General features: G+C 39.7%; 2 protein-coding genes across 2 annotated transcripts; both read right to left on the bottom strand.

Annotated features, from left to right (window-relative positions):
• Positions 1 to 4,684: 4,684 nt before the first annotated feature.
• Positions 4,685 to 5,629, bottom strand: LOC129553808 (olfactory receptor 10A3-like). The gene has a single exon (XM_055422519.2). The coding sequence runs from the start codon at positions 5,627 to 5,629 to the stop codon at positions 4,685 to 4,687; it is 945 nt and encodes a 314-aa protein (XP_055278494.2).
• Positions 5,630 to 20,332: 14,703 nt separating this feature from the next.
• Positions 20,333 to 21,277, bottom strand: LOC129553807 (olfactory receptor 10A3-like). The gene has a single exon (XM_055422518.2). The coding sequence runs from the start codon at positions 21,275 to 21,277 to the stop codon at positions 20,333 to 20,335; it is 945 nt and encodes a 314-aa protein (XP_055278493.1).
• Positions 21,278 to 25,736: the final 4,459 nt, after the last annotated feature.

Below are 25,736 nucleotides of genomic sequence, written 5' to 3'. Positions count from 1 at the left end.
GAAGAACTATACAAAAAAGACCTTGCTGCTGCTAAGTCACTTCAGTCGTGTCCGACTCTGTGCGACCCCATGGATGGCAGCCCACTAGGCTCCGCCATCCCTGGGATTCTCCAGGCAAGAACACTGGAGTGGGTTGCCATTTCCTTCTCCAAAGTTTGAAAGTGAAGAGTGAAAGTGAAGTTGCTTAGTCCTGTCCAACTAGTAGCGACCCCATGGACTGCAGCCCACCAGGCTCCTCCGTCCATGGGATTTTCTAGGCAAGAGTACTGGAGTGGCTTAAAAAAGACCTTAATGACCCATATAATCACAATGGTGTGATCACTCACCTAGAGCCAGACATCCTGGAGAGCGAAGTCATGTGGACCTTAGGAAGCATCACTACAAGCAAAGCTAGTGGAGGTAATAGAATTTCAGGTGAGTTATTTCAAATCCTAAAAGCTGATGCTGTGAAAGTGCTGCACTCAATGTGCCAACAAATTTGGAAAATTCAGCAGTGGCCACAGGACTGGAAAAGGTCAGTTTTCACTCTAATCCCATAGAAGGGCAATGCCAAAGAATGTTCCTGCTACCACACAATTGCACTCATTTCACATGTTAGCAAAGTAATGCTCAAAATTCTCCATGCCAGGCTTCAACAATACGTAAATCAAGAACTTTCACATGTTGAAGCTGGATTTAGAAAAGGCAGAAGAATCAGAGCTCAAATGGCCAACATCTGTTGAATCATAGGAAAAGCAAGAGAATTCCAGAAGCAGATCTACTTATCCTTCACTGACTACACTAAAGCCTTTGACTGTGTGGATCACAACAAACTGTGGAAAATTCTTCAAGAGATGGGAATACCAGACCACCTTACCTGCCTCCTGCAAATCTATATACCCATCAAGAAGCAACAGAACCAGTCCATGGAACAATGGGCTGGTTCAAAACCGGGAAAGGAGTACATCAAGGCTGTATCTTGTCACTCTGCTTATTTAACTTATATGCAGAGTACATCATGATAAATGCTGAGCTGGATAAATCACAAGCTGGAATCTAGATTGCCAGGAGAAATATCAGTAACCTCAGATATGCAGATGACACCAGCCTTATGGCAGAAAACAGAGAGGAACTAAAGAGCCTATTGATGAAGGTGAAAAGGAGAGTGAAAAGCTGGCTTAAAACTCAACATTCAAAATATTAAGATCATGGCATCCGGTCCCATCATTCCATGGCAAATAGAAGAGGAAACAATGGAAACAGTGGGACAGACTTTATTTTCTTGGGCTCCGAAATCACTGCAGATGGTGACTGCAGCCATGAAATTAAAAGATGCTTGCTCCTTGGAAGAAAAGCTATGACAAACCTAGATAGCATATTAAAAAGCAGAGACATTATTTTGCTAACAAAAGTCCATATAGTCAAAGCTATGGTCTATCTAGTAGTCATGTATGGATGTAAGAGTTGGATCATCAAGAAGGTTGAGTGCTGAGGAATTGATGTCTTTGAATTGTGATGTTGGAGAAGACTCTTGAGAGTCTATTGGACTGCAAGGAGATCAAACCAGTCAATCTTAAAGGAAATCAATCCTGAATACTCATTGGAGAGACTGAAGCTGAAGCTGAAGAAGATCCAATACTTTGGCCACCAGATGCGAAGAGCTGACTCACTGGAAAAGACCTTGATGTTGGGAATGATTGAACGCAGGAGGAGAAGGGGACGACAGAGGATGAGATGGTTGGATGGTGTCACTGACTCAAAGGACATGAGTTAGAGCAAGCTCCAGAGATGGTGAAGGACAGGGAAGCCTGGCGTGCTGTAGTCCATGCGATCACAAAGAGTTGGACACAACCGAGCGACTGAACAGTGACAACTGTGTTAGTTTAAGGTCTACAACTTAAAGCCTTCATACATGTATATATTGCAAAACAATTACCACCAAAAGTTTGCTTGATATCCATCGCCTCACATAGTTAAAAATTTTTTTCCTTATAAAATGTCCTCTTTTAGTGACTTACAATATACAATACAGTATTATTAACTACAGTCACCATACTGTATGTTACTTCCCCAGACTTTATTTACCTCATAACTGGAAGTTTGTACTTTTTCACAAGCTTCACCCATTTATCCCCCTCCCCACCACTCAACTCTGCCAATCATCATCTGTTCTCTGTTTTAGGTTCCACATAGAATTGAAATCATACAGTATTTGTCTTTATCTGTCTGACTTATTTCACTCAGGATAATGCCCTCGAGGTCCATCCATGTTGTCACAAATAACAGGATTTCCTTCTTTTTATGGTTAAACAATGTTCTAGTAAATATGTAAGTATGTATGTACATATGTATATATCTCATTTTTTATAACTGCTGATAGACACACTTCAGTTGTTTCAACATCTTGGCTAATGTAAACAGTGCTGCAGTGGTCATGGGGCAGCTACCTCTTTGAGAAAATGATTTTTCTTTCCTTATAATATATACTCAGAAGCAGAATATCTAAGTCATATGTTAATGCTGGGCTTCCCAGGTGGCGCTAGTGGTAAAGAACCCACCTGCCAACGCAAGAGACACAAAGAGAAGAGGGTTTGATCCCTGGGTCAGGAAGATCCCCTGGAGGAGGGCATGGCAACCCACTCCAGTATTCTTGCCTGTAGAATCCCATGGACAGAGAAGCCTGACAGCCTCAGTCCACAGGGTCGCACAGAGACAGACACAACTGAAGCAACTTAGCATGCATGCATGCATTTTAATACTAGGTGCAATTATTTGACATAACTCCACATTGTTTTCCACAGCCATGCTTCAATTTATATTCCCACCAACAGTGCACAAGTGTTCCCTTTTCTCCAATCCTCATCAACACTTATCTCTTGCCTTTTTGATAAGAGTCGCTATAACAGGTGTGAAGTGATCTCGTGATTTTGATTTGTAGTTCTTCCCTGGTGGCTCAGAGGTTCAAGTGTCTGCCTGCAATGCGGGAGAACTGGGTTCGATCCCTGGGTCGAGAAAATCCCCTGGAGAAGGAAATGACAACCCACTCCAGTATTCTTTCCTGGAGAATCCCATGGACAGAGAAGCCTAGTGGGCTACATTCCACAGGGTTGCAAAAAGTTGGACATGACTGAGCGACTTCACTTGTGATTACTGATATTGACCCCCTTTTCATGTACCTGTTGGCTCTCTGTATGTCTTCTTCGGAAAATTATCTCTTCAGTTCTTCTGCCCATTTTTAAATCAGATTGATTGTGTTTTCCTGTTGAGTTGTGTGAGCTTTTTGTATATTTCAGATGTTAATGCTTTTCTAGATGTATGATTTGCAACTATTTTCTCCCATTCTGTAGGCTGCCTATCATTTTGTTGTTGTATTCCTTTGCTGTGCAGAAGTTTCTTAGTTTGATATCATCCTGCTTGCTACTTTTGTTGCTTTTGATTTTGATGTAAAATTCAAGAAATGAATGACAATGGAGATAATGTTATACCCCTTTAATACTACCCCTGGAGCAAAAACTAAGGACAGTATAACCTCATGGGAAAGTGGTTTAACAAAGCAGCTACTTTCAAACAGCAATGTTAAGACAGGAAGCAAGCATTAAATGTTCCAAAAGTTACAAGAATAAGAAATTATTCTGGGGAAGATCACACCTTTAATGGTGTGACTCAAGGACCACAGAAAATATACCTAAATGGCTATTCACTGATTTTCTCACAATAAAAAATAACTATTGTATCTATATAAACAAAGTGTCTGGGGGCAATTTGAACCTAGAAAGGGAAATTTAACAAAAGTCTCTAAAAGGGTCTATAAGTGAAAAAAATATACTAATAGTATCAAGTGACACTTCAGGAAGTTTCCATGGAGTTTTCTGGTCCCCAGCCTTGGATGAATATCTGGAAAAATATCAAAGGAAATCCTGTTTTGAATAATAATCTGAGGAGTTCATGAAGTAGAAACAGTTTGGTCTCCCAAAATAACTGGATTTTGTTTATTCATTCATGAAACAGGTTTTTCACCCTAAACTGAAAACTCATCTGGGGTCGCGGAGAGTCGGACACGACTGAGCGACTGAACTGAACTGAACTGAACTGAATCTCTACCCTGTTAGAGCAGCAGAGAAAGCCTTCAGAAGAGTCTGAAAAGTTACAATGATTTTGAAAAGTAATTCCCCAACAGCTATTAAAATTCATAAATAAACATACTCTTCATCCCATCAGGCCTGGACTGAGGAATCTAGCATACAGAAACAAAAAGTCAATACACATGAACAAATGGAAGTAGCTCTTTATTTAAATTGCATCTAAATGACAGTAATCCTGTAACAACCTGAACATCCGTGATAAAAGAACAGATAAATAAATTGCTATATCACGGCATCAAAGTTATGCACCTATATGGAGTTCCCCAGTGGTCCAGTAATTAAGACTCCGCCTCCAATGCAAGGGACGCGAGTTTCCATCCCTGGTCAGGTAATTAAGATCCTACATCCCCTCCAGAGCGGCCAATAAAAAAGAACTTACACACCTATAGAAAATGAATGTGAACATACTATCATAACAGAGGGATCCTGATATATTTTAAACTTGGAAAAATTAACAAATTAAATATATTAGTATCAAGAAGTATAAACTATTTTCACCACTATTAAATTGAAATAATGTTCAGTCTTGCAGTGAATCAATATAACCTGCATTCTCAACATAGTCAGAATGTATGTAAATCCACTTTTCTTCGCCATACTTTCAACAAAGCTCTTTTCATCTCACTGTTTCGCAAGCTATAGATCAGTGGATTCAGCAGAGGTGTGAGCAACGTGTAAGCCAAGGACATCAGCTTCTTGGTTTCTGGGGAGTAGCCAGATTTGGGTTGTAAGTAAGTCATACTGGCTGTGCCATAGAAGAGGGTAACAGATGTGAGGTGGGAGGCACAGGTGGAAAAGGCCTTTTGCTTCCCAGTGGTTGATGGCATCTTCAGGATGGCAAAGAGAATTCGAACGTAAGACAAGAGTATCAACACGAAAGGAACCATAACAATCAAAATGGTGCCAGTGAATGCGTAGATCTCAAACAACAAGGTGTCTGCACATGCAAGCTCTAACACTGGGGGAGTCTCACAGAAGAGATGATTAATTTCATTGGGGCCACAAAAGGGAAAACTAAAAACCCACGATGTCTGCACAGTAGCCACCATGATCCCTGAGGCCCATGAGAATATAACTAATTTTGTGAAAACCCTTTTGTTCATAGTAACTGGGTAGCTCAGAGGAGAGCAGATTGCAGCAAATCGGTCATAAGCCATTGCCCCCAGAAGAAAACATTCTGTACCACCAAAAAGAAGAATGAAATACATCTGTGAAAAACAGCCTGCAAAAGTGATCACAGTTTTTTCACTGGAGAGGACCACCAGCATTTCAGGCATGATGACTGCACTGAAACCCACTTCCACCACGGACAGGTTCAGGAGAAACAAGTACATAGGAACGTGGAAGCTCTGTTCCAGGGAGATGACGACTATAATGATGGCATTTCCCAGCAGAGTCACCAGATAATCAACCAAGAACACCCAAAAGAGCTGCCTCTGTAGTTCAGGAAAATTAGAAAAGCCCAAGAGGATGAAGTCAAACACAGAGCTTTGGTTCTGCCTTTTCATGTCAACAGTGGAGCATGTACTGTTTTAGGAACATAGTTTACAAAGAACAAAGTCACAATCTGATAGTTCTGAGTCAGCATCTGCATTCAACCCAAACAATCTTGGCAAAAAATGTAAAAAGGAGCCCATCCTGATAGAAATCTAGTTTGACAATTTTGGAGAATGACTGATTATTGTGACTTAGAAATCTTGTCTGATACATACAAAATAATATCAGTTTTATTACAAATACCATATAGTTTGAAAATCAAATTCAGTGTTAAAGCAAAGAGGAATATTCTGTAACTTAGATCCCATTCATAAAACACTGCTAAAGGTAGCATCTATTTTCTCTACTTTATGTAAATATGAAATTTAAGACCACAAAAAATAAAGCTCATGTTTGCTTATGCTAATCAGAACATAGGCCCATAAGAGGAAAGCAAATGTAGGCTAGCACTCTCCTCATTTCATTCAAAAGGCTCTGAACTAATAAATATTTAAAGATTTTTGAAAATAGAAGAGGTGAGACAATTTGAACTTCCATAAATATAAAAATGCAGTAGGTACTTACTACTTCAGAATTGTACACTTAAAAGTAGTAAAACTTATATTACATATATTTTACCACAATAAAAGTTCAATGAATTAAAATTTTCAATTAAAAACAACGCTTCAAAAAGTGACAAATGGAAAAAGATAACCCACAAAAAATTTTTATGAAATTCTAATAAGTCTAAGTACAACAAAGATGATATATACTTTTTAAAACTATTCATTAGTTCAAAATGATTGTCCTTGGCTTGGTTAAAAGTGACAACTCTCTGCAGAAACACACAAAGAAGGTGTAATTTAAATATTCCTACCTGAGGTGATCTATAACTATGTGAACTGGCTTTATACCCATTGATTTTTGCCAGTAAGTCAAATATATTGGGACTTGCCAGATGAGAAACACGTGGTGTCAGTTCTCATTGGTGGAACCTTAAGACATAATGATTTAAGGAAAAGCCCAAGTTTTACTCACTGCAAACTTGTAATTTAAAGTTTCCTTCTCTCTCTTTCATTCTCTTCTCTTTCTTACCATTAAATTTCTCATCAAGGTGTTCAATTAATCATTAATTATTCAACAAACACTGATTGAGCACCTACCATTTTTAGCCTGTATACTCTGAGACAAACCTTGGATACCAGAGTTCAACAGAGAGCAAACCACACAACCTAAAATGGAAAATAGGGTCTCACTCCCTAAGCCAGTACTTGTAACTCCTACCTCTCACACCGTGCTCTATTTTTTTCAATAGCTCCTACTGATTTGTATTTACACATATATTTGTGTGTATATATATATAAACACACACTATCTCTCTCACTAAATATAAATCCCAGGATTGCAAAGATTATGCTTTATACTCACTATGCCTACAAGAGTTTCTGATGCATAACGAATGCTAAACCAATTTTTCTTGAATAAATGAAAACAAAAATTAGGAAAATGTAGACAACTTTATAGGAATGTTCTATCTACATGAAAAGTAAAATCAGTATAAACAGTATTGGGAACAAGGGTAATAACAAACGTATTAGATACTTCAAGGAGGAAAAGATTACTTCTGAATGAGAGATGGGGGTGAACAACTACAAGCAGTCGAGGGTGGAAGGGCAATGAGGCAGGAGAAAGACAGGAGGAAGGCTAACTTGCTCAAATCAAAATGTGTTTGGTGACAGTTTAGCACTGCAATGGAGATCTTCTGGTTCTCTGTGACATTGTAAAAATCAATGGAAGTTAACTGTGGGAGATGAGAAATCCAAGAAGACAAAGACAGCAAGTTGAAGATACGTAATGTCTTAAATAGAGGTCATTAGAATATTAGCAAACAGCAGAAGGCAAGTTGACCTCTTTCCGAGTTTGGCTATAGGCCTGTACTAAAATCAGACGTCTATAAATTGCATTTTTGTTGTCGAAAAACTCCTAAATTAATAAAAATAGACTCTGCAGACCAAGTATTTAAATGAATTTCTAATGGAGAGAAATAACAATGCATATTCAGTTACAAATTTTAAAAGTGGATAGGTTTTGAGCGCTAGAAAATTATACATACAAACAAACATACAAAGAAGGAGACGAGGGTGACAGAAGATAAGATGGTTGGATGGCATCACCAATGCAATGGACATGAACTTGGGCAAACTCCGGGAGATGGAAAGAGACAGGTAAGCCCGGCGTGCTGCAGGTCATGGAGTCACAAAGAGTCAGACATAACTTGGCAACTGAACAACAACAACACAAAGTGGAAAACCTCTAAAGGACTGATTAAAAGCATGTTAAAAAACAAAATGTTCATAACGTAAATAGCAGCTGACTATAGATGCTCCATTGGAGAAGGAAATGGCAACCCACTCCAGTGTTCTTGCCTGGAGAATCCCAGGGAAGGGGCAGCCTGGTGGGCTTCCGTCTATGGGGTCACACAGAGTCGGACACGACTGAAGTGACTTAGCAGCAGCAGCAGCATAGATGCTCCACTTAATAACTTAGAGACCCTAATGCTATCTTAATAGCTCTCTGACATGGAATACTTAGGCAGATCACTCTCTTTTCTAGATTTCAACCTTCCAGTTGAAAAAGATCTGAGCTGGACTTATTTACCCATTCCTTCCCAGTGAAAATCTTCTAAGACTAGATGATTAGTGCCCTCCGAATACACACCTCTAATTACTGTTCAAATTTTTTCTCTGAAAAGAGCAAAACTGAATAGCATCAATACCAAAGAGTTTACTGATTCAAATGTGTCAGCTGTGTTCAGTGATTCCTGATCACTGAGATCACTTCAACAGCATTTCCAACTATCAATAGAAGATGAACTGTAAATGAAAAACCCACCGACAAGCATATAGCAAGAATCTCCACTTTTTTACCTTGAATCTCCCAAGTAAGAGCCTGGAGGCTCAAGATGGTAGAGTAGAAGGACTTAAGCTCACCTCTTCTCATGAACACACCAAAATCACAACACGTAAAACAACCATCAGTGAAAAAGACAGAAACCTATCACAAAAGATCTTCTACAACTGAAGACATAAAGATGAAGCCACAACAAAACAGGTAGGAGGGGTGAACTTTCAATATAATAATATTCATGCTACATGATCAGAAGTTTGACCTCTGGTCAAAAGCCACATCCTCATCACACAGCTCAGTGATTCAGTGCACTGATTCCAGAGTATTATATGACATTGAATCACATGCCCTGAAGAACCCATCCCTGGAGAACTTGCAGTCAGTTCGTACATGCTTTCTTGTATTTTTGCACAATAACTAAAGAGGTTTAAACTTGGCCCCTCAGGTGACAAAGCTCAAGAGCATAAAACCTGGAGCACCACTCCATCATATTCCTATAGGGAATAAACATTTCCCAACACAAGAGATTCAATTGCACCATGACATCTCTCAATAGGAGGTGTAAATAATGATTGAATAAAGGTTTAAAAGGGGAAAAGAAGAAAGCAGTGAGGGGAGGGTGTGAGCAAAGGCAAGTGAGGCAGAGGAGCGGGGGGGGGGATGGCTGGGTGGAGGTACAGTTGTGCAGTGATGAGCTATAAATTAGGACAGGTAGATGGAAGACTCTTTGTAAAATGCCTGGCTGACTTCCCATCCCACCTCCCACAAAGATTTTTATATTTTGCATTATTATACTTATTGAGTAAACCTGAAAATCAAGGGACTCTGGGATCAATCTAAACTGGCTTAAACAATTCAGGAGACTATTGTCTCAGTCCAGCAGAGTGAAAAGATTAATGAATATGCAGGCTGGTCTTTGTCCAGAACTGGATAATGAGGCTGGATTGCAGGTTCTCTTTGTCTGCTTCTTATTGTTGCTTTCCTGGAGTAGCCTGTTCCATTCTCAAGGAAGCTTACCCCTTCCGACATCAATGAGGCTGACAACACTTAGGGATTCATTCTATCCAATCTGTGTCTGGTGAGAAATGTACCAGTTATACTGAGGGAAATGAATTTTCATCACAAAATCCAATCCAAAAATCCCTCCCATATCATTCATTATGGTGGGATAACACCACATGCATGAACCCATCACAAGCATCAGGCATGGAAATGGATGCCTGATATGAGAGTTCCATAATTCATACCCCATGAATCCCATCCCAGGGCCTTCTGACATACTAAAATATTCTATTTCTTGATGTAGGTGATGGTAACCCAGGTAATGTGAAGTTTGTGAGAAATCATCAAGATGTAGAATCACAATTTATACATGTTCTAATGTGGATATTAGACCAGATAAATGCATTTCAGATACATGCAAGGGGATACAAAGGAAGGAAGATTAATATCAAGCTATAATTCAAAACCAATACTAATAAATTTATTTTTAAAAATCAAAATAGAGATTTAACATATTTTCTCAATGATTGGCAAAGCAAATAAAAAACAAAGACATAGAAATGGGAATATTTTAATAACATTTTCATTTAACATGGTAATGAGAGAGTAACTATGGAACAGAAAGAACACTTTCTACCTTGCTAACTATACATTTTCCTACCAAAATATCTCTGGGATCTTTACAAAATTGATTATTTGTCAGTGAGGAAAGAGCAATAAATGCAAATATTTGATAGTCATACACACAATATACTTTGGAATAAAACTTCAAAACAACAATTAGCAAAAAACCCCTAAAACTCATTATTATTATCGTTAAAATAATTGACCCTTGACAGAGCCCAAATTTATTATTGTTGTCATTATTATTATCAAAAACCTAGAACATGGCAAGCAGGACTAGCATAGGGATCTAAGTTTACTCAGTCCTTGCTGCACTTTCCTTGTATGTTCAATTAGCCATGCTTTCTATACTTTATGCGTATCACCTTAGCAGTAATGAATAATATACTTAATTTTTTGCTGTTTTATGTTTTATCTAAATTTATCAATAAATAAATGACAAAATATTGAGTTAATTTAAGGTTCATGATTTAATGCTTTAATATATGTTGCAGAATAATTACCACAGTAAATTTAATCAATCACCTCAATTTTCATTCTTCTGATGAGAATTTTCAAGATGTACTCTCTTAGCAACTCACAGATATCTAACACAGTGTTGCTAACTATCATCATCATCTTATATATTCAGTTCAGTTCAGTTCAGCCGCTCAGTCATGTCCGACTCTCCACGACCCCATGAATCACAGCACGCCAGGCCTCCCTGTCCATCACCAACTCCCGGAGTTCACCCAAACTCATGTCCACAGAGTCGGTGATGCCATCCAGCCATCTCATTCTCGGTCGTCCCCTTCTCCTCCCGCCCCCAACGCTTCCCAGCATCAGAGTCTTTTCCAGTGAGTCAACTCGTCGCATGAGGTGGCCAAAGTATTGCAGTTTCAGCTTTAGTATCAGTCCTTCCAATGAACACCCAGGATCGATCTCCCTTAGAATGGACTGGTTGGATCTCCTTGTAGTACAAGGGACTCTCAAGAGTCTTCTCCAACACCACAGTTCAAAAGCATCAATTCTTCAGCGATCAGCTTTCTTCACAGTCCAACTCTCACATCCATACATGACCATGGGAAAAATCATAGCCTTGACTAGACGGACCTTTGTTGACAAAGTAATGTCTCTGCTTTTTAATATATTATCAAGGTTGATCATAACTTTCCTTCCAACTTCCTCAGAAATATTTATCCTGTAACTAAAAGTTTGTACCTTTTCATTTACCCATTTTTCCCACTCCCCCCCCAGCTCAGCTGATCACCATTTGTTCTCTGTTTCTCCAAGTTTAGTTATTTTAGATTCCACATAGAAGTGAGATCATACAGTATTTGCCTTTCTCTGATTTATTCCACCTAGCATAATGCCTTTGAGGTCCACTGTGTTGTCACAAATGGTAAAATTCCCTTTTTTATGGCTAAATAATGTTCTATTGTGTATATATTTTTATGTAAATACCACATTTTCTTTAACTATCTAACCACTGATAGACACACTTGGGTTGCTTCAATGTGTTGGCTAATGTAAATAGTGCTGCAATGATCATGGGGCAGCTATCTCCTTAAGACAGTGATTTCCTTTCCTTAGAATATTATTTACCCAGAAGTGGAATTACTGGGTCATATGTTAATATTAGGTGTAATTTTTTTGAGCACCTCCATACTGTTTTCTACAGTCATGCATTGATTTGTATTCCCACCAGCAATGTTCAAGGGTTCCTTTCTCTCCATATCCCCACCAACACTTATCTTTTGCTTTTGCTGAGAGCCATTATAAGAGGTGTGAAGAGATCTCACTATGGTTTTGTAGTTCCCTTGTGATTAGTGATACTGACTACCTTTTCACATACCTGTTGGTCATCTGTATGTCTACTTTGAAAATTGTCTATTCAGTTCCTCTGCCCATTTTTTTAATCAAGTTGGTTGTGTTTTCCTTTTGAGTTGTGTGAGCCCCTTATATGTTTTGAATGTTAACCCTTTACCAGATATCTATTTTGTAAATAGCTTCTCCCATTTCATAGACTGCCTATCATTTTGCTGATGGAATGATTCCTTTGCTGTGAAGTGTTTTAGTTTGATATAGTCCCTCTTGTTAATTTTTGCTTTTGTTGATTTTTTCCTTTTGTTGTCAAATTCAAGAAATCATTGCCAAGACCAGTGTCAAAGAGATTATCCCTTAGATTTTCTTCCAGGAGCTTTCTCTTTCAGGTCTTACCTTCAAATCTATAACCTATTTTGAGTTGATTTTTTAGTTTAGTATAAGATGAGAGTCCAATTTTATTCTTTTGCTTGTGAACATCCAGCTATCTGAATACCATTTATTGAAGAAATTATTCTGTCCCCATTGTGCATTCTTGGTTCATTGTTAAAAAATAATTGATGACATATGAATGAGTTTATTTCTGGATTCTCTATTGTGTTCTATTTGTATATGTGTCTTTTCATGCCAGTACCATACTGTTTTGATTACTATGGTTTGTAATATAGTTTGAAATCAGGAAGTGTGGTTCCTCTAGCTTTGCTCTTGTTGATCAAGATTGCCAAGACCACACTATTCTCAGAGTCAAATATTGAACAAGGATCTATCCACCTCTGATCCATAAGGACAATCCAGAGCTCCCTCTTGGGGTTAGAAGACTTTTCCAGGTCTTCTTGGCTGTTGGGGTTTATTCCTGCCTAGTCTTATTTCAGCGTTTTTTCTTATCCAGTTGTTTGCACTCCTAACTCCATTTTAGTATCTGCTACCTAGAAAAGCCAGGGAACACAGACAGTACTCAAAGTAGTTAGCAACAGGAGGCTATAAAATAGGGTTTGGTGACTGAATCTTAACATCTGACTGGTCTTATAGTTCCCATTCATTTGTTATGTGAAACATAGACATCTCCTGGCACAACTAAGACGTTCAGTAGTAAAAGCTTTCAAGATGGTGACCTGGAATAATGTAGCCCTGTTGGGAAATGTCTGGATAGTGAAATGATTCAGGTATTGAAAGGTAAGAAGAAAGAGGGGTTGATAAATCAAAGAATAATAGAATTATACAGTTGTTACTCTATTACTTGATGCCTGCAGATAAATAACAAAAAGGTAACCATAATCAACACCATAGAAAACTAAGTATGAGAACCAAGGAATCTTTCAGTACTTCACAAGAAGCCTCATCTCTTGCAGTGGCCAAGCAGAAAAAGCTAAATCAAATCCAGGGTATTAAATGGCTAGACTTCAAAGATAGTTCAATGCTTAATCAAGAAATGTCTGTTGTGCCAAGGTTGGAGTTGGAATTGGAAAAAATCTAAGAGCTTTACATATGGAATGGGAAATCTGGATGGATGTCTCCAAGGACTTTCCCTCCAAGATATCTCTGAACCTTCTGATGATTCAGAACTTGCCAATCCCTCCCCCAATAAGAGCAGGAAGACTACATAAGATAGATTCAGGAAGATAATCATGAATTACCTTCATCTCCACTCTAGGAATCCAGGCCTATACATAGAGTTAAGTCATATAAACCCAGTCAGAGACACTGGACCAGATAATGAAAAAAGAGACTGTATCACAAAGGAACTGCAAGATCTAGCTGGCCTATACCAATGGAGGGCAGGAAAACCCATGGTACTGGAGCCTGAGGGTACTGGATCAGGTGGCTATTACTGTACATTAGACTGGAGAAGGAGAGTTTTTTGCCTTGGACTGGAAACAAAAGAAAGGAAGTTTGGCAGTAAGGAGATCTAAGATAGATACATGTAGATGGACATATAGAGTAGGCATGAAGTGTGAAGATCTTTGTGTCCTACATTAACATCCAATCACGTAGATTAAATGATTCAGCCAGCTTCTGTTGGCAGCAGCCAAGTGATGGCCTGTACACAGGCATGAGTGTGTGTGTGTGTGTGTGTGTATGTGTGTGTGTGTATCTGAAGGATATAGGTCTCTAACAAGGTCTCTGAACACATATGTTTAGCTGACTGTCAGACTAGGGAGCCAGCTTTGAACCCAAAGAGAATGTAGATGGCTCCCCTGAATGCTAGAATAGTGCATAGACTACTCTGAAAGTCAAACAGCTCCCATAAGGAGAGGAATTCAAGAAGATGTGAAACTACTGCTTGTTATATTTATTATAGGGGAAGACAAACTTCACATTTATGATCAACTTAGACAGCATGTTAAAAAGTAGAGACATTACTTTGCCAACAAAGGTCTGTCTAGTCAAGGCTATGGTTTTTCCAGTAGTCGTGTATGGATGTGAGAGTTGACCATAAAGAAAGCTGAGCACTGAAGAATTGATGCTTTTGAACTGTGGTGTTGAAGAAGACTCTTGAGAGTCCCTTGGACTGCAAGGAGATCCAACCTGTCCATTCTAAAGGATATCAGTCCTGAATGTTCATTGGAAGGACTGATGTTGAAGCTGAAACTCCAATACTTTGGCCACCGGATGTGAAGAACTGGCTCACTGGAAAAGATCCTGATGCTAGGAAAGAGTGAAGGCAGGAGGAGAAGGGGATGACAGAGGATGAGATGGTTGGATGGCATCACCGACTCAATGGACATGAGTTTGGGTAAACTCCAGGAGTTGGTGATGGATATGGAGGCCTGGTGTGCTGCAGTCCATGGTGTCACCAAGAGTCAGACACGACTGGGTGACTGAACTGAACTGAAACATCACATACTTTCTAAGATACTTAAGATGATCTTTGATCTGAGATACTGAAACTTGTGACAGATGTGTCATATTTCAAGTCAGAGAAAAGTGAACATCCCCTATAACTGGCTACACCAACATGTCAAGAGATCCTAATATATTATGAGTCCCCTGATCTAATCATTTCATTGACATGGACTACATCATGAAAGAGCTGAATACAACAGAGCATTCTAGGTAACTTGAGCATAGATTTTTGAAAAAACAGTTTATTGAACAATCTCTTCCACCAACTCCCCTCAGATCCCTCCTAAGATTTTCTCAGTGACTGTTCTACTACCAGCTCCTGCTTAACTCTTGTGCCTGTCCCATCCTCTAGGTCTGCTCCAGGACTTGAGACTAACATCTTACCTCAGACTGCCATCTTCTTATTAGTTAGAAAAGTATTATTTAGCACTTATTCTATCCCAGGCCCTGTATGAAGAAACTGGAACACAGGAGTGAAGAAATTCATATAATCACTACCCTCAGAAAGCTTGTATTATGGAGTGTAGCAACCAAATGATACACAGATCACACATGTATTAATAATTATATAAGGAAAACTCAAGCTAATAAGATCCTTATAATGGAAATGAAAGAAGTAGAATATACAAAATGTATCTAAAATCAGCCAGGCAACTGTAAATTCAGAAGCAAAAAGAATTTTAATCCTGTCGTTTACTACAGTTTCAAGTTACATTTTTCAAAGTGGTATAAAGTCCACACGAGATACGACTCAACAGCAGCTCCTCTAAAGTCTCTAAGCTACGTGTGTGGGTCACATGCTAGACTCTCAAGGGACACCTCATAATCAACTCTGTGGTCATAGGAAGGACCTGTTAGACCCTCACCAATAAGATGCTACCCCAGTATAGGTACTTTTCTTCATTCTCTACGTTCTCTCTGCTTCCTACTGTTGGGGAAGGAAGGCAAGTAGAACTCTTCAGAGGTAAGGAAGATGAAGACGATCTGGCTTTAGAATTAAAAGGTGAGGAAAAAAAAAAGCAGATTTTATGCTGTGAAGATTAACTTCTTTGAAGCATTTGTCTTACATTAATCCAATTAAGCTAAGAATGTCTGCTCTTCATCACTTGTGTCGCATTATAGCCATTTCTGGTTGTTATCTTGGCAACCAGGTGCAATTTATCAAGAGGAGAAGAAAATCCCATTTTGCTGTATTAAATAAAATTTAATAAAGGTCTATGAGGGAAAGGACAGGATATTCGAGAGGTGAGTAATGTGGGTAGGGAAGTTGTGGTTTGGGGAATCAAGGATGTCATCTCAAGGGAAGAACATATTTTAAGGGGAATATAAAGAAAGAATAAGAATTAATCAGTAGTAAAGTGGAGTGAAAAACACATCAGATGAGGAGGAAGACATTTTTTACCAGCTCCAGGCAAGAATAGGAGAGTGACTTCATAAAACTGAAAGCAGACATCGCACCAGAAATGGGTAGATGAGTGGATGGCTGTGTGAATGGGCCGAAGTGCAGCTTGAAGTAAGAGAAAGAATGGGCAGGGACCAAATCAAGCTGGGCTCTATAGCCATGTTAAGATTTTATTTCCTACATATAGCAGGAACCCATTGAGATATTTGAAGCAAGAAGAGACATCCTAATATTTACATTTTGAATGTTCACCTTTTTCCTCTCCACACTGATTGTGGTTGGAAATTTTGGTGTCACCTGCGAGGCCAGGAGAGCATGACTTCAAGAATCTTACTAGCTGCCATGAAGTTGAAGCTGGTGTTGCCTGAATTGCTACTTTTTGGAGTAGAATTATAAATTAGCTGTATTTTGTCACAGTTGGTACCAAATGGAGAAACAATGTAACTCTGAAATCATCACATGTGCCATCAAACTTTGAACCTTACCAGATCAACTTCTATTCCTCCCCTGGGATGGGACAGAGATCAATGTGACTTCTGTGATCCTCCAAAGTTAGTGATCATCCAATAAACCATAAATTCATCAAGATCAGAAACTGTATTTCCCCAGTCACAGTCTCATCAAAACTCATCTTAACAAACTCATTGAATGAATGAATGAGTATATGCCAATGAATGAAAGTACATGCAAAAAGAAAAAGAAGAACAAAAATCAAAACAAATTGTATATTTGGCTTGAGTTGAGCTATTTCAAATCCTGAAAGATGATGCTGTGAAAGTGCTGCACTCAATATGCCAGCAAATTTGGAAAACTCAGCAGTGGCCACAGGACTGGAAAAGGTCAGTCTTCATTCCAATCCCAAAGAAAGCCAATGCCAAAGAATGCTCAAACTACCACACAATTGCACTCATCTCACACACTAGTAAAGTCATGCTCAAAATTCTCCAAGCCAGGCTTCAGCAATATGTGAACCGTGAACTTCCAGATGTTCAAGCAGGTTTTAGAAAAGGCAGAGGCACGAGAGATCAAATTGCCAACATCCGCTGGATCGTGGAGAAAGCAAGAGAGTTCCAGGAAAACATCTATTTCTGCTTCATTGACTATGTCAAAGCCTTTGACTGTGTTAGTTAGTTAGTTCAGTCGCTCAGTCGTATCTGACTCTCTGCGACCCCATGAATCACAGCATGCCAGGCCTCCCTGTCCATCACCAACTCCCGGAGCTCACTCAAACTCATGTCCACAGAGTCGGCGATGCCATCCAGCCATCTCATTCTCTGTCGTCCCCTTCTTCTCCCGCCCCCAACCCTTCCCAGCATCCGAGTCTTTTCCAGTGAGTCAACTCGTTGCATGAGGTGGCCAAAGTATTGCAGTTTCAGCTTTAGCATCAGTCCCTCCAATGAACACCCAGGATCGATCTCCCTTAGAATGGACTGGTTGGATCTCCTTGCGGTACAAGGGACTCTCAAGAGTCTTCTCCAACACCACAGTTCAAAAGCATCAATTCTTCGGCGATCAGCCTTCGTGTGGATCACAATAAACTGTGGAAAATTCTTAAAGAGATGGGAATACCAGACCACCTGACCTGCCTCTTAAGAAAGCTGTATGCAGGTCAGGAAGCAACAGTTAGAATTGTACATGGAACAACAGACTGGTTCCAAATAGGAAAAGGAGTACATCAAGGTTGTATATTGTCACCCTGCTTATTTAACTTATATGCAGAGTACATCATGAGGAACACTGGGCTGGAAGAAGCACAAGCTGGAATCGATTGCCAGGAGAGATATCAATAACCTCAGATATGCAGATGACACCACCCTTATGGCAGAAAGTGAAGAGGAACTCAAAAGCCTCTTGATGAAAGTGAAAGAGGAGAGTGAAAAGGTTGGCTTGAAGCTCAACATTCAGAAAACAAAGATCATGGCATCTGGTCCCATCACTTCTTGGGAAATAGATGGGGAAACAGTGGAAGCAGTGTCAGACTTTATTTTTTCGGGCTCCAAAATCACTGCAGATGCTGATTGCAGCCATGAAATTAAAAGACGCTTGCTCTTTGGAAGGAAAGTTATGACCAACCTAGATAGCATATTAAAAAGCAGAGACATTACTTCACCAACCAAGGTCTGTCTAGTCAAGGCCATGGTTTTTCCTGTGGTCATGTATGGATGTGAGAGTTGGACTGTGAAGAAAGCTGATCGCAGAATTCATGCTTTTGAACTGTGGTGCTGGAGAAGACTCTTGAGAGTCCCTTGGACTGCAAGGAGATCCAACCAGTCCATTCTAGAGGAGATCAACCCTGGGTGTTCATTGGGAAGGACTGATGCTAAAGCTGAAACTGCAATACTTTGACCACCTCATGCGACGAGTTGACTCACTGGAAAAGACTCTGATGCTGGGAGGCATTGGGGGCGGGAGGAGACGTGGATGACAGAGAATGAGATGGCTGGCTGGCATCACCGACTCGATGGACATGAGTTTGAGTGAACTCCGGGAGTTGGTGATGGACAGGGAGGCCTGGCATGCTGTGATTCATGGGGTCGCAAAGAGTCGGACACGACTGAGCGACTGAACTGAACTGAACTGAACTAGGCTTCAGAGATTTTTTTTTTCCTAAATGGCCTTATTTAACTGGCCCCTCTAAAGGCTATGAGAAGGAAACTTCACTCAGAGGCAGCATTTGATTAAAAGGACTTCCAAATGCCTGTTTAATGCCCTACTGAAAAGAAGATTATACAAGATTCAAATATTACTCAAACTTGTTACAACCATTTAATGATGAAATTTCTTTATTGTGTGTGTGAAATTCCAATTTCATGGTTTCACGCTCCACTTTTTTGGCAGAGGCTCTAGTAATCACAAATTATTTCTCACAGATGAATGACAATGGAAATAGTTTTTATCCCTTTATTACTGCCCCTGGAGCAGAAACTAAGGAGAACAGAAGCTCCTATGATGTAGATTCAATAATGCACTCCCCTCTCTATGTACAAATAGCAACATTAAAGGAGGAAGCAAGCATTACATGCTCCAAATGTGGCAAAATGAGAAATTACCCTGAGGAAGATCACACCATTGATGATATGACTCAACGGCCTTAGAAAATATGCACAAAAATCACTTAGTTTCCCACAATTAAAAAAAAAAAAAGAACCATCCTTCGTGGATAAACAAAATGTCTATAATCTGAGACTATAAAGGGAAATTTAACAAAAGTCTCTAACAACTATGGTCTGCAAGTGAAGAAAGATACTAACAGTATCAAATGAGACTTCAGGAAGTTCCCATGGAATTCTCTGGTCCCCAACACTGGGTGACTATATGGGAAAATATCAAGAGAAATTCTGTTTTGAATTATAATTCTGTGTGAGACCCTTAAGTAGAACAGTTTGGTTCCCCCCAATTAGCTAAATTTTATTTACATATTTATGGAAGAGTCTCACTGCAGAAAGTAAAATCTCATCTATTTTTTGGTCTCTTGAAGCTCTACCCTGTCACAGTGAGCCTTTGGTTAAGTTTGAAGAATTACAATGATTTTGAAAAGTAATTCTGCCATAACAATTAAAATTTATAAGCACATGAGGAATTTGTCATATAGAAATAGAATAGCAGTACATATGAACATATAGAAAGAGAAAGTGTTAGTCGCTCAGTCATGTCCGACTGTTTGGGACCCCATGGACTGTAGTCTGACAGACTCCTCTGTCCCTGGGATTTCCCAGGCAAGAACCCTGGATGGATTGCCATTCCTTTCTCCAGGGGATCTTCCTGACCCAGGGATTGAACCCAGGTCTCCTGCATTCCAACCCAGGTCTCCGCATTGCAGATTCATTACTGTCTGAGCCACCAGGGAAGACCATGAACATATGGAACTAGATGTTTATTGAGCCTTCATCTTAATAACAATAATCCAGTAATATCTTGGATACTTATAATAGAGAAACAGATAAACTGTTGTATTATATGTTATCAAAACATATCATCAATGAAAACTGAATGACAACAATTGAAAGAGAAATTCCTAATGTATTGTCAAACTTGAAAAACTAAGCAAATTATATATGTTCATGCTGAGAAATGCAGAATGTTTGGTCACTTGTTAAATTTAAGTAGAGTTCCGTTGAGCAGTGACCAAATACCCTATGCCTTCTCAGCACAATCAGAATGTGTGTAAATCCACTTTTCTTCGCCATAATTTCATCAAAGCTCTTTTCATCTCACTGTTTCGCAAACTATAGATCAGTGGATTCAGCAGAGGTGTGAGCAAAGTGTAAGCCAAGGACATCACCTTCTTGGTTTCTGGGGAGTAGCCAGACTTGGGTTGTAAATAAGTCATACTGGCTGTGCCATAGAAGAGGGTAACAGATGTGAGATGGGAGGCACAGGTGGAAAAGGCCTTTTGCTTCCCAGTGGTTGATGGCATCTTCAGGATGGCAAAGAGAATTCGAATGTAAGACAGAATTATCAACACGAAAGGAATCATGATAATCAAAATGGTGCCAGTGAATGCATAGATCTCAAACAAAAAGGTGTTTGCACACGTAAGCTCTAACACTGGGGGAGTCTCACAGAAGAGATGATTAATTTCATTGGGGCCACAAAAAGGAAAACTAAAAACCCATGAGGTCTGCGCAGTAGCCACCATGATCCATGAGACCCATGAGAATATTACTAATTTCAAGAACACCCTTTTGTTCATAATCACTGGGTAGCTCAGAGGATGGCAGATTGCAGCAAATCGGTCATAAGCCATTGCCGCCAGGAGAAAACATTCAGTCCCCCCAAAAAGAATAATGAAATACATCTGTGCAAAACAACCTGCAAAAGTGATCTTAGCTTTTTCACTGGAGAGGACCACCAGCATTTCAGGCATGACGACTGCACTGAAACCCACTTCCACCACGGACAGGTTCAGGAGAAACAAGTACATGGGAACGTGGAAGCTCTGTTCCAGGGAGATGACAACTATAATGATGGCATTTCCCAGCAGAGTCACCAGATAATCAACCAAGAACACTCCAAAGAGCCGCCCTTGGAGTTGAGGAAAATTAGAGAAGCCCAAGAGGATGAAGTCAAACACAGAGCTTTCGTTTTCACTTTTCATTTCAGTAGTGAAGCGTATATTGTTTTTATGGACCATGTATGTAAATTATAAAGTAAAAATCCAATAGGTGAGAGTTTGAGTATGATATTCTTGACAGACGATACAATGATGAGTTCATTCTGATGAACCAAGTTGGCAGTTTTGAGAATGGCTGATATACTGGAACAGGGACTCTTCCAAGTACAAATAAAGAAGTGAAGAATTTTGGCTCAGAAATCTTGTTTCAAAAGTACAAAATAACAGCAGATGTTCACTAATAATTTTTTACGAGGTGGAAAATTAATCTTTTCCTTAAAATATACACAGACATTATATTATTTAGAATCTATTGTCTATTATAATACATTGATGTATGCATCTCTGTTCTTTTCAATTTCATGTTTATATATGAACTTTCAAATTAAGTATTGCAAATAAACAAATAGCAAATAGCAAAAAACATCTGGAAAAATATTATAATTAGTAATTCAAAATTAAAACAAAATTTTGGTGAATATTTACTATAAATGCCAAGGTTCAAAATTCATTTATAATAAATTTGTTTGGTGATGGACAGGGAGGTCTGGCGTGCTGTGGTTCATGGGGTCGCAAAGAGTTGGACACGACTGAGCGACTGAACTGAACTGAACTGAACCCCAACAAATACAGAAACACTTAAAAGAGGTTGAATTTAAATGCACTTATCTCAAATAAACCTAAGTAAATTGTTTCAAGCACTCCAGTTTCTAGTCAGAGTAGATCTGACTAATTATACTGAAATTTGCCTGAGTGAGAAACTTTAGAGGTCAGTTCTCCATGGCCTATCCTTGTGACCATTAAAATTACTTTCAAGGGTATAAAAAACCCACCATTTTCTGTCACTCTGATCCTGTGGTTTAAACAACCACTCTCTCTTTTAATCTCTCTCACTTCCCCACTACTTTCTACCCCATCATTCACTGACTCCCATCACCCTGATTTCGTTTTTGCTGTAAGACTCATCACCAGATGAAATGCCACATACTTATTAGAGTTTTATGCTTATTATTTAACTCCCCCTTCTGAAATATAAGCTCCAGGAGCACAGGAACTTTGTTCTGTTATTCACTGTATTCTCAGTGCTGGAATAGATACTAAACGATATAATAGATAATAAATCAATATTTGCTGAATAGATGGAATAGTAAATATTAAAATTAGGAAAGCCCAGGGAATGAGTTTTCTGCCCTTAAGGAATGTAGTATCTAAAGGAAAATAAATCAAATTTAAAACGAGAACCCCAGAATTAATCCATGGCTTTTGTAGAAGTTTGAGACTTCTTGTGGGATTGGAAATACCACTAGATTGGAGGAATGAGCTTTAGTCCAGACTCTGCCACTACCTCCAAGATGAGTCCTTGCTTCTCTCTGCACTCAGGTTCTCCTTTGTGGTTGGGAGCAGACAAATAACCCGAGACATCTCTTCTGGTTCTGACATGAGTGTTTCTCTGATTTGTTCTTGGAAAACTGCAGCCTGCAAAGCTTCCCCTCCATTCAGATGACACACAAGCTGAAAGACTCTAATCGTGGTGGATGAGCATGTAGGAGGCACACATGCTGTCTAAGTCCTATGGGCTAGCCAGCCCCAAGCAGAGCTGATCATCTTCCCCTCAACCTTCCTGAGCCCCTCTCTGGGCAGAGCACCTCACTTCTCCCCTGATTGCCCCTCCAGTCATCCAACCAACTCTCTCCTGCCTCTAGCATCCTCCTCACTATTGGATGCTTTGATCTTTAAAATCTGGAGTCCCTCTGGACTCAGCAAGTTCATCCCTACTTTCACTGCTCCAGCTCACTGCCTCTTTTCCTCCCCTTTCAACTTCCCTCCCATTGTTAAATGTTTCCAAACTGGCTTCTCCAGGTTTTGTAACATCTCCTCCAATCTATCCCTCATACCCCTGCCAAAATAATACCCTCCCTCCCCAAACCTTCAGAGTCTCATGTCAGTAAAATAAAATGCCTTTTCTCAGCCTGTCATTTAAGGGAAACCAGAGTCAGGACAAGTACTGTAGAAATTTAAAGAGGAAAATATTACTTCTGAATGGAAAAGGAGAGTGAACAACCAGAAGCACAGGTTGTCATGGTAGAAGGGCCATGAAGTGGAAGGAGAAAGGCTGGCTTGCTGAAATGAAAGGTATTTATTTGAAGACATCTTAGTACTAGAACTGACCTTTGGAAGGTGCTTTGAAAACTAGCAGAATTTCACTTTAGGACATGAAGAAGCCAGGACAGAAAAACAGGCAAGCTAAAGACAGGTAATGTTGTCTTGAGCTCAGATCATTAGGGCAATAGCCGAGAATAAAAGGCAAGGTGATTTACTGAATTTGGCCATAGTGATAAATTAAAATCAAATGTTTATATCAACTTTAATAATTATATTTTGGATGTCAAAAAACTCCCCAAATTAGTAAACTCTACAGGAAAAATAAACTTTTAAAGTACTATTTCTAGTAGGCAAAAGTATATATTAAACTCCAGGTGTGTAAAACCAAATTAGTTTTAAAGATAAGAAAAATTAGAGTATATTAAAAACATACAAACTCCTCAGGTTGATAAAGTTAGAAACAAATTTAAATGTGCTGCCTTCATTTTAAAAAAAAACTAAACCTGAATGGTCCATCTTTTAATATAAACTAAAATGCTGGCCTCATTCACTGACATGTACTTTCTGTAAATGACCTTGGGCAAATCACTTCCTCCTCTGGATTTCATCTTTCTCCATGACTAGCTTTATTTATGACCATCTGCCACTCCAGTTACAAACCTCTATGAACTGATGATTAGTGCAAGCAGAGCTCTAATTATCGCCCAAACTTATACTTGAATATGAAAGGTCGTGTAGTAGGCATTCTTGCTGCTGCTGCTGCTGCTAAGTCACTTCAGTCATGTCTGACTCTGTGTGACCCCATAGACGGCAGCCCACCAGGCTCCCCCGTCTCTGGGATTCTCCAGGCAAGAACACTGGAGTGGGTTGCCATTTCCTTCTCCAATGTGTGAAAGTGAAAAGTGAAATTGAAGTCACTCAATCATGTCTGACTCTTAGCGACCCCATGGACTGCAGCCTACCAGGCTCCTCCGTCCACGGGATTTTCTAGGCAAGAGTACTGGAGTGGCTTGCCATTGCCTTCTCTGAGGCATTCTTACCTGAGCACTAATGCTGCTGCTGCTGCTGCTGCTAAGTCGCTTCAGTCGTGTCCGACTCTGTGCGACCCCATAGACGGCAGCCCACCAGGCTCCCCCATCGCTGGGATTCTCCAGGCAAGAATACTGGAGTGGGTTGCCATTTCCTTCTCCAATGAGCACTAATAGGCATCTCCAATTATCATTGAGAAAAACTGTAAATAATAAACCCACTGACAAGTACGTAAGTAGACTCTTCAATTCCTAACCTAATGATTGCCTCTGATTTTCATCTCATTTAAACATATATTTCACTTCTTCAGCTGAGAAATGCTCCCATAAACACAACTCAGTGATTCAATGCACTGATTTGATAATATTATACGGCATTGAATTGTTTGACCTAGGAGAATCTTTCTCTAAAGAACTTACTCCCAATTTATATAGATTTGCCCATAAGACTATCCCATATGGACCTAAGAAAATTCAATCGCACAAACTTGGAGCAACATTCTCAGTTTCTATGGGGAATAAACACCTCTTCACTCAAGAGGCTCAATTCCACCATGACCTCCCCAATTAAGAAATTCTGTAGTAATAGGAAACACATTAAGTTGATTGAAATTACTTTGTAGAAAGCCTGGATGTCCTTACCAATATGTTTGATATTTTCTAGTACAAATATCAGAGAAGGCAATGGCAACCCACTCCAGTCCTCTTGCCTGGAAAATCCCATGGATGGAGGAGCCTGGTAGGCTGCGGTCCAGGGGGTCGCGAAGAGTCAGACACGACTGAAGTGACTTAGCAGCAGCAGCAGTACAAATATGGTAATGCTGCTGCTGCTGCTGCTAAGTCACTTCAGTCGTGTCCGACTCTGTGTGACCCCATAGACCCTATGGACGGAGGAGCCTGGTAGGCTGCAGTCCATGCGGTCGCTACGAGTCTGACATGACTGAGCGACTTCACTTTCACACATTGGAGAAGGAAATGGCAACCCACTCCAGTGTTCTTGCCTGGAGAGTCCCAGGGACGGGGGAGCCTGGTGGGCTGACGTCTATGGGGTCACACAGAGTCGGACACGACTGAGGTGACTTAGCAGCAGCAGCAGCAGGCCATCAAAAATGTTCTACTATATCTGGTATGGTTTTGACATGCTTATAACACCAATATAAGTTATTTGGTTACATTTGATTTTGTCGCAGGTGAAATTCATGCTGAGGCATTATTTCCACCTGGGGAAGCCCTGATATATGTCTGTTTTATTGTATCTGTCCACATACTGCTGTGAAAAAGACACACTAAAAGCAGGAAGAGATAGGTGATCT

The sequence above is a fragment of the Moschus berezovskii genome, chromosome 14 (genome assembly GCF_049115385.1).
Source record: "Moschus berezovskii isolate FMDL1 chromosome 14, NW_MosBer_1.0, whole genome shotgun sequence".
Taxonomy (NCBI): Eukaryota; Metazoa; Chordata; class Mammalia; order Artiodactyla; family Moschidae; genus Moschus; species Moschus berezovskii.
The sequence above is the reverse complement of the archived record's forward strand: the minus strand, read 5'-3'. Positions and strand labels throughout refer to the sequence as shown.

What these genes read in the sequence shown, in the direction of transcription:
- LOC129553808 (XM_055422519.2), bottom strand. Translation starts at nt 5,629, where the DNA reads ATGAAAAGGCAGAACCAAAGCTCTGTGTTTGACTTCATCCTCTTGGGC.
- LOC129553807 (XM_055422518.2), bottom strand. Translation starts at nt 21,277, where the DNA reads ATGAAAAGTGAAAACGAAAGCTCTGTGTTTGACTTCATCCTCTTGGGC.